Raw genomic sequence first — 10,000 nt, forward strand, 5'->3', positions numbered from 1 at the left:
CATTACATTAGAATGAGATATATTTAAACATCGACATAAAGATTCTGGAAATAGAAACTCACACACTCCTCACACACACACACACACAGATGCAGATTTTCATAGCTGGAGATAGTGGGTTGTGAGATTAGCTGTCCGTCTCAGGTTTCTCTCTCTATTTGCTGTCTTTCTAAATCTACCATTTGCTAATACTTGACACCATATCAGCTTCACATTCTGGGAGAGATCAAGAAAGAGCAGATTACTTTTTGGACTCCTAAAATATGTCCACGTGAAGACTTGAGTTTTACCATTTACACAAGAGCAAAAACGACGATGTATAACTTGTCCTACTCCATCAGTCAATCTACAACAAAACAAAACATCTCTAAACAGTAGGAGTATTAATGTGATGTTGTTGTGTTGGCATCACAGCTCCGTCATTAACAAATATCTGAGGCGTTATCGGACCGGGCCAGTTTGGCTGCATTTTCAGTCATTGTTGGCGTGCCATGTCCAAAACAACGGGTTACATTCCCACTGGGATTTTGGCAACTCACACGATTTTCTGAAATCAGATTTTCTGTGATTACTATCACACAGTGTCTTTTCTAAGTTATTTCTAAGTTACAGTAACATTTATATCCTTTGTTGCTTCTCTAAAACTGAAGCTGTTTGCATATTTATTTATGTATCAGACTTAACTAGAGATTACAATCAGTTACAGTGAGCTTTATTTTAAACCTTCGGGAAGAATGGTCTCTTAATCTAGTTTGTTACCTCATGCTTGTTACCATAGTGACTCATCTCTCCTGTTGTGGGGGCAGACATGGGGCCACATACCGATGGAGCTTGACTCAATTTACTCCATATTCACGAGGCTGAACAGTTTAGAAAACCTTTCCCCTTCAAGCTGTACGTATGAGGCATTCTTCCTGTTTGGGTCGAATACATTTCGACACAACTCATTCATGTTAGTGCAGCTGAGAGGTACTGAGGGGTATATCCTGTGTTGCTGGTATCTGGTTAAAAGGTGAATTTGTTTTGACGTTTTTGTCGCAAAACTCTAAGTGGAAAAAAAAGGAAAGACGAAGCTCATGCATCGAGTTATCTATTTGTATGCTGGGTGTCCACACAGCGCTCTCAACGTAAACAATACGGCTGTTTTTATTTCCCTGTCCAGTAAGTTCATTTCAGGTAAGTTACGATGGCCACAGTCAGAAGGAGGGGCCTATATCGCCGGGGCTGTTTATGACAGCTCACTGATCTCTCAGCGGCGTGGGCATTCTCAATCGTAAGTACCTGTAACCTCCATCTGTCGTAGAAGCGATATAAAATAAGAAGGTGCGCTGGTTGTACCTTGTGTTTTGTACCATGACTTATGTGTGTCGGCGGGGCGTTTTGCAGGGGCCTTGCCGTCCTCACGCTGCCTGTGTTTTGGAACTCCTGCCTTCACCTTTGTCGCTCCTCTCGTCTCCACCATATGGCTGGGAGTCACCTACTCATTTGCTGCTGTAGTTGAAATCAAAGAAAGCCAATGTTTAACAAATACAACAAATAATCACTGACAACATTTAAAAACTATATGTCTGTATTCAGTCAAAGCATGTGGCCGTCATCCTCCCCTCGTGGTGCCTCAGGCGACTCTGGAACAGCTATGGTCGCTGGCCACGTCGTACAGATTGGTCGGGATTGGGGTGTCCAATCTGGTCTGTTGGGAGATTTTTGGGCATAAGTCTAGGTAAGATCCTTTGGGCAGTGCACTTCATGCTCCATGCGTCATTTGTTATTTCTTACTCTACCCCTGCTCTTGTTTTCTCTTCATTTCCTGAAACCAGTGAAACTAAATTCCGTTGTGGCGTTGGCAAGGATGATGATCTTCATGTTGGCCAACACCTCACTGCCATCTGCACGTCATCGGTGCTGCTCAACATCGCCGACCACAGACATGTCAGACGTCTCAAGTCTGTTTCACTGTTTCTCTATGTGGCCGTTGTCGGTCTGTCTGTGGCTGACTTGAAGTACGGGATACATGTTGTTTCACCATGTTTGTCTTCCTGCAGGGCCGGACCCTGACAAGACGACCCAAAGAGGTCAAGCAGCGCGCAGAGAGACTTCTCGACATGAGAGCCCGCCAACCAGGGGAGGGAAGAGCAAAGTGAGGAGGAGGAGCAGGAGGAGGGCGAGGGGCGGTCAGATCCGTTCTAATACACCTCAGAACATTTTGTTTAAAACTTTACCCTTACATTTCTCTTTTTAATAGCATTTTTTTCTATGTACCACTTTGTTTAAATGGGTACTTGGTTTATTGTACACCTCACTCAACTGTGGCCTCCATACTGTACTGTTGTGGGTGCTTCACTCTAAGCGATAACGGAGCAGTTTAATAATACAGAATGAATGCAATTCTCTTAACCAGTATTATTTACAACCCAAATAGTATCAATATACATTGATCTAATGTGAAGCAGGTATTGTTGTGTAAGTCAAAAAATCTAACTTTTTTTATATCCTTTTTATAGCGATCAACTGTATGCCATAACTGAGGGGGGGGGGGGCTGTGAGTTTAACCAACAATGCTGTCAAAATGTTTTTTTTATTGGTTATGATGCTCTACATGTACTGTTCATAGGAATAGACTTTAACTTACTTTGTTTTTTAAATAAAGGGAATCTGATTTCACACATTGCCAAAAGCCGGTCCAAAACTAATGCTGTTTCACATTTTGACAATCGGTGCAACGTGTCAATAAATCAGAGAGCTGGATATCTACATTTGTCTTGGTACCATGTCAGGAGCACGTTTACTGCTGCCAGCACCACCAATCGAAAAAGACATACTCAACATAACGTTTTGTACTTTCCCCTAAATACGCAGCACGACAATCATATTATCATGTTACAGCCAGTAGGTGGAGCTCTTTACATGTTTTGCAAAGCATAGACAGCAAGCTCAATTAGTAACTGTTTCCTGAATTCGTAAGTAACTAGTTTATCAGAAACCTTTTTTATGATAACAGTCGGCTTAATATCACATCCTTATATGTCACGACTGCAAGAATTTGGCCACTTTTAAAAATAGCCAAAGGAAAATATGGCAGCAACACAAGTAATGGGGGTAACATGTTTTTAGGTATAACCTAATTTTACCTCGTAATTCTTTTAAAAGCCTGTACACATTTTCCTGCTGTCTATTTGTGGCATGAGTTATCATATACAAAAAAAAAAAAATATATATATATATATATTATATATATACATATATATGTGTATATGATATATGTATATGTATATTGTATATATTGTAAGTATATATATATATGTATATTCTGTATCTGTATATATGTATATTGTAAGTCTATGAAGTATCGTATAGTATCTATGTATATTAGTATAGTATATTGTATTCTATTATAATTGTTTTTATATCATCTATGTTTTATATCTATCTTTTCTGATTCGCTACCTTTACTATATAATATATATGCTGTATAATATCATTATATGTGTGCTATCTCTATATATCCATGTATATACTACTACTTTACCTATATATATATATTTTATATCTCTATATCTCTCTCATCTCTCTTTCTCTCTCTACTTTATCTTCTCTTTCCTCTCTGTCTCTCTCTCCTACTCTCATCTCCTCCTACTCATCTCTATGCTATCTATTTCTCTCTCTTCTATCTCTCTCTTCTACCTCTCTCTCTCCTCTTTTCTACGTCTTCTCCTCTATCTCTCTCTTCTCTCTCTCTCTACTCTCTCGTCTCCTCTCTTTCTCTCGTCTTGTTTTCTCTCTCTCTCTATCTCTCGCTCTCTCCTCTCTCTCCTCTCTCTTTCCTCTCCTCTCTTGTCTCTCTCTGTTCTCTCTCTCTCTTTCTCTCTCTCTCTCTCTCTCGTTCCTCTCGTCTTGTCTCTTCTCTCTGCATCTTCTCTTTTCTATTCTCTTTCTCTTTCTCTTCTCTCTTCTCTATTATCTGTCTATCTCTCCTCTTTCCTTTCTCTCTCTCTCTCTTCTGTTCCTCTCTCTCTCTCTTCTTTCTCTTCGTCCTCCCTCTCTTCTCTCTTTCTGTCTCTTCTCTCTTCTTTTCTCTCTCTCTCTATCTTCCTCTCTGTTCTCTCTATTCTCTCTCTCTCTCGGTTTCTTTCTTTCTTTCTTTCTGCTCTCTCTCTCTCTCTCTCTCTCTCTCTTTTCTCTCTTTCTCTCTCTCTCTTTTTTGTCTTTTTTTTATCTCTCTCTCTCTCCCCCTCCTCGTCTCTCTCTCTCTCTCTTTCTCCGCTCTCCTCCTCTCTCTGTCTCTCTCCTCCCCTCTCTTCTCTCTCATCCCCCATCTCTCCCTCTCCTCTCCCCTCCTCTCCTCTCTCTCTCTCTTCTATCTTTTTTGTCCTTTCTCTTTACTCTTCTATATTCTCTCTCTTTCTCTCTTCTCCTCTTCTCTCTCTCTCTCTACTCTTCTCTCTCTCTCTCTCCTCTCTTTCTTTCTCTCTCTCTCTCTCTACTTTTTTCTTCTCTCCTCTATCTTTCTATCTATCTCTCTACTCTGTCTTCTCTCTCCTCTCTCCATCTCTATCTCTCTCTCCTCTCTTTCTCTTTCTTCCTCTCTACTTCTCTCTTCTCTTCTCTTTCTCTTTCCTCCTCCTTATCTCTCTTCTATCTCTCTCTCTCTCTGCTCTCTCTCTCTCTATCTCTTCTCTTTATCTCTTCTCTCTCTCTCTCTCTCTCTATGTTCTGTTTCTTCTCTTCTCTCTCTATCGTCATTTTCTCTCATCTTCTCTTCTTCTCCTCCTCTCTTCTCTCTCTCTCTCTCTCTTTTCTTTTTCTTCTTCTTCCTCGTCATCTCTTCTCTCTCTTCTCTCTCTCTTCTTTTTTCTTCTCTATATCCTCTCTCCTTCTCTCTTCCTCTCTCTCTCTTCTCTCTCCTCAATTATGTCTTCTCTCTCTCTCTTTTTCTTCTTCTTCTCTCTCTCTTCGTCTCTCTCTCTCTCTCTCCTCCCCCCTTTTCATCTCTCTCTTCTTCTCTCTCCTCTGTAATTTACTTATTATAACACCAACATCACCAACATATAATGGTTGTATAGTATGTTGTATATTATATATTTGATATATATGTATATATATATATGTATATATATATTATATATATATATATATATATATGTATATATATATATATATTATGTAATATAATATAATATATTATAGTAATCTACATATATCTATTTTATATTTAATTCTTTACTATATGTCTATTACCTATACTCTATATGTATACTCTCTCTCTATCTCTCTCTGCATATAGATGTCTCTCTACTCTATTCTATGTCTCTATTCTCATCTCTCCTCTTATCTCTATATCTATATTCTCTTTATTCTATCTATCTCTGCTATCTCTTCTCTCTCTCTCTCTCTCTTTCTCTCTTCTCTCTCTCTCTTATGTATTATTCTCGTAGTTTCGTTACTACTACTTCTTATAGTACTATATAGTCTGTCTTATACTCTCTACATCAATCTCCCTATTTCTGCTCCCCCTGGCTTTTGATGTCTTTTCTCTTACCTTTTCTTTTTCACCTTCCTCAGGTAACCCTGTATTTTTTCATTACCTCGAAAGGTGAAAGTGACGATTGGAGTATGTTTTACAGAAAATGTGCCGTCTAGTAGTTTTTATCATTGAAATTTGATGATGCAATAAAAGTGCCTAAACTGATCGAGACAGATTTGTCTGGCCTTGAATAACGCTGCTGTCCCAAATACTCTAAGCTCCAGGTTGATGATGCACATCCCATCTCCTACGCCTGTGCCAGTTACATGTGGAAAACCTGCTCTAAAGCTCACGTTCAAAGACCTGCAATCCGCTATACATAAACTGAGAAGTAAAAAAAAACCTTTTTTGTATATTTGCTGCAGAATTATACTTTTGTGTCCATTGGTCCTTGTTTCATCATAATCCGAACTCCAACAAGATCAGACAGAAACTCTAGATTTGTATCAGACATGTGCAATTTAATAACTTCGATTGCAAACTGCATACATAACTGAATGATACATACAGCTTCATAATCTTCCTTAAAATGAGTGCCCCATCATGACATTACTAGAAGATGCTGCCATGTCAAGTCACTGAACTGGAGGGAAAGGTTACCTGTCGAGACTGCCTTGAGCTCAGATCCTCTGTTTACCCCACGAAGATACCTAAAATATACATCACTTAACTCTTGAAGGGGCTTTTGGCAGGTCTTTGACTGCCTGACGGAAACTCACACCACCTGCTGATCACAAGCCTCCTTAGAGAGCAACATAGTACACCTACTTCAACAACAGGCGTTTAAAAACCGACCTGACATTTGCTTTATGGTTTCTCACTGTGTCAATCTGCAGACCTAACTGTGTGGACGAGAGCCGACGGCACACATGTCTGGTCGGCTCCTCAACCTCAGTAGCCTGGGCAGGATCTCGGATCCAGCCACAGTATGAAATTGGTAGTTTTGGACCGGGCAAGAGGAGAACTCTGTGAGGCGCATGTAATTATTGAAGATGGTAGAGATTCAGAGGTCCTCTACCGTTATCCTAAACATTCCCTGATGGACCGTCTGCCCGTTCATCAACCCACAACGAACCTCCTGTGTTGAGAAGTTGGAGTATACCTACAGAGATGTCGGGTAATATGTTCACTTCCTTATGTGTAGTGTCATTTGGCTGAATGTTTTTGTATATGTACCACTATGATATTATCTCCACAGTATACAGAATAAAGCTTTGTCCACAAACCCATAATGTTGCACATACATAATAATATGTCTGGCGTTGCTATTTCCTCTTTCTATATAATAAATGATTGAATTTTTTTTGATCAGTCCACTACACATATGGAGACTCAAGACTCATGTATAAGGTTAGCGCTGCAGACAAAAAAAGCCTGTTTATTAGGAGCAACACGATTTTGAAAAGTCAAAATCCAACAGCAGGTAATGTTTAACCTTCTGAACTACAAGCCCTCATAGATAACAAGGGCTTTTGTAAAGGGTTTAATCTGCCCTAGAAAAAAACCTGTCCTTTGTTTTTCCTTCTGTCTCTGGTGCGAGAAAGTAACGTCACAAGGGAATCTCACACACGAGAGCAGAAAAGATTCAGACTAGAGCCTGGATTTGTAAAGTTTCTATGTTAGTAGCATTAACATAGGCAGTGCAGAAATGTGAAAAAGTACAAATGGTGCGACTCTCTTCAGGGAGGAAGCTGTTCACAGACCTGGGAGCAACTGCAGCAGCTGCTTTTACTCAATATCTGCACAGTATTGGACAGTATAACAAATATATATAATCATTTAACAAACAGTAACGTTAGAGGGCAGCAATACGCCATTGCAGCGTCTGTCAAATACAAAGAAGAAGAAGGTTAAAGCCTGCTGATCAGCTGTCTCATGTAAACAACACTAAAGACTGTTTTCTTTTATAGCCACTGTCTCTTATTGCTCACCATGACGCAGCCGGCGGAGAAAGGTACGTCTGACTTTGGTTTTATTTCACAGAAATACTACAGTCCCTATATTTAGCTTAGCCTAAGCACCAGACCTTTGTCGTAACCCTTCATAATACTTCCCTGATAAACTGGGCCACTGAAACACCAACTCAGCAGTTTCTGCTCCAAGTGTCGTTAGAAGAGCGCGTGTGACTAAACGGGAAGCTGCCCAAACCGTGACGTTAGCAGTAACTGTTTGCTATGTCATGAATTAATTATGAGTTGAGCTAATGCTCCACACAAACAGTTTACTTTCCCAGTGAGGTAAACACGAAATACCCCCAAAGGAAACGTACACAAGCAGTTTTTCTTATTATTTGTTATTCCACTTTTATTCTTCTCTGTGCAGAATGAGAAGATTGTATAGCTAGGTGATCCATATCTGACACATGTATTATTAGAAAATAGAATATATTTTGTTTTTAAATATGTCTAACATATTCTGTAGATATTAAATTCAATATATACCAGCTTGCTGCTATTGCTGTATGTGAATACAAGTGTCCGGTGGTGTCTGTATCTGTTCTTCTTGTCCATGTTTCATTCTGACTTTCATTAAACGTGAAGTCGAACAGCCAGGAGAAACCAACGATCCTCTCTTTATGTTGTTTTCTACAGCGTATTACCGCTTTGTGGTGCTGTTCTTCAACTGTCTGCTGACCTTTGGCTCCTACTTCTGCTTCGACATCCCCAGTGTTTTGCAGGATCAGTTCCAAGGGGTAAGCCAGAGGTCTCTTTAAAGATACATCAGAATCAAATGATTTCCCCAAATCATCTCAACAAGATCATTGTAGTTTAGTGTCAGAACTCCAAAGTTTGTCCTCAGTTTGTGGCTAGTTACATAATAACTGAAACCACCGGCTTCCCCTCACCTGACAGAACCTGACGTGTCCCAATGCAACAGTGATCAATGGCACAGTGGACTGTGTGCTGGGATTGGGGATGAACCCTCAGCAGTACAATCTTCTTTATGCCATCTATGCTTGGACGTAAGTTCACACGCACATTGACTGTAATATACCGTTGAATGGCCCATCAGAAAACTACAGTTGATTCTTTTCTCTCCCATCAACAGGAATGCAGTCGTGGTGATCATGGCGGGGTTCCTGATTGACAAATTAGGAAACCGCAGTACGTCTACCAATATGTTATCTGCAAATCAAAGAACTGATTCCTGGTAACTCGTGGTGAATTGATTCCCCTCTCCTCCTCTCTGCAGTTGGAATATTTCTCTTCTCTTTCCTGTGTGTTTTGGGCTCGTCGCTGTTTGCACTGGGCTCCCACTTCAAAGGGACTCCCTATCTGCTGCCACTGATGCTCACCGGCCGACTGCTGTTTGGATCGGGCAATGGATCTCTGACCAGTAAGGCCACCTTTCAAAAGTCACGTACATACACACTGTGGTGTCCGCTCACAGGAACGCTGTTAAACCTGCTCTTCTCTTTGACTTCCTGTATCAGTTGTTCAGAGCCGCATCACAGCCTTCTGGTTCAAAGGGAAGGAGCTGGCCTTGGCGTTCGGTGTGACCCTGGCTTTCTCTCGCCTGGGTTCAGTCCTGAACTTCTTCCTCACACAGAACTTTGAGGAGCAATATGGCATGCAATGGACACTCTGGGGTGGTAGGTGATGCATAATAAAGGGGATAGAGACACCATGTTAATGGTGTGACTGAATAATAACTAAATGATGCTTTCTAGGTGCACTACTGTGTGTGCTGGGCTTTGTGTCGGCCGTCCTAGTCAGTGCCCTGGACAAGATCGGAATGAGGCAGCTGGGTCTCGATGGCGCCATCCAAGAGCAGTCCCGCAAAGTGGTACGAACAATATATCTCAATAACAAACCTGTCTCCAACTCCAAGTGCAAAGGGGGGCTTCAGTTCCATTGTTTAAATGTCCATTAACGACTATATCGTGTGTGTGTGTGTGTGTGCGTGTAGAGGATTCAGGATGTGAAGCTCCTCTCGCTAAGATATTGGCTGCTGGTTCTCACCATTATGTTCTTCTACAACGGCATCTTCCCCTTCATCGCAGATGCCAGGTTAGCTATCGACACACACGTGCATATAATTTACATTTAAATGTTTTTTTAAGGCCTTGCTGCCAAAAAATAAATACATTTAAAAAATATATATATAGATATTTAAAAAAAAATATATATATATATATATATACTATGTTTTACCATGTACTTCCACAGCATATTAAAAACATACTGCTGTTTTATTTCCCTGTCCAGTAAGTTCATTCAGGATAAGTACGATGGCTACAGTCAGAAGGAGGCGGCCTATATCGCCGGGGCTGTTTATGACAGCTCACTGATCCTCTCAGCCGGCGTGGGCATTCTCATCGTAAGTACCTGTAACCTCCATCTGTCGTAGGAAGCGATATAAAATAAGAAGGTGAGCTGGTGTAACTTGTGTTTTGTACCAGGACTATGTGGGTCTGCGGGGCGTTTTTGCAGGGGCCTGTGCCGTCCTCACGCTGCCTGTGTTTGGACTCCTGGCCTT

The 10,000-nt window shown here is 40.8% G+C and overlaps 1 protein-coding gene across 1 annotated transcript in view; it reads left to right on the plus strand.

Moving 5' to 3' along the window:
- Window positions 1–7,453: 7,453 nt before the first annotated feature.
- The window catches only part of LOC115024578 (major facilitator superfamily domain-containing protein 1-like), a 3,711-nt gene continuing 1,164 nt past the window's right edge, over window positions 7,454–10,000 (plus strand). Inside the window, exons 1-10 of the mRNA XM_029456315.1 lie at window positions 7,454–7,475; window positions 8,113–8,213; window positions 8,374–8,483; window positions 8,570–8,625; window positions 8,714–8,857; window positions 8,955–9,113; window positions 9,192–9,307; window positions 9,431–9,531; window positions 9,730–9,841; window positions 9,924–10,000. The exon at window positions 9,924–10,000 is cut by the window's right edge and continues 61 nt beyond it. Coding sequence (XP_029312175.1) covers window positions 7,454–7,475; window positions 8,113–8,213; window positions 8,374–8,483; window positions 8,570–8,625; window positions 8,714–8,857; window positions 8,955–9,113; window positions 9,192–9,307; window positions 9,431–9,531; window positions 9,730–9,841; window positions 9,924–10,000 — 998 coding nt within the window. The remainder of the gene's footprint in view (window positions 7,476–8,112; window positions 8,214–8,373; window positions 8,484–8,569; window positions 8,626–8,713; window positions 8,858–8,954; window positions 9,114–9,191; window positions 9,308–9,430; window positions 9,532–9,729; window positions 9,842–9,923) is intronic.

Source organism: Cottoperca gobio, chromosome 19 (assembly GCF_900634415.1).
Source record: "Cottoperca gobio chromosome 19, fCotGob3.1, whole genome shotgun sequence".
In the NCBI taxonomy this organism is placed as follows: Eukaryota; Metazoa; Chordata; class Actinopteri; order Perciformes; family Bovichtidae; genus Cottoperca; species Cottoperca gobio.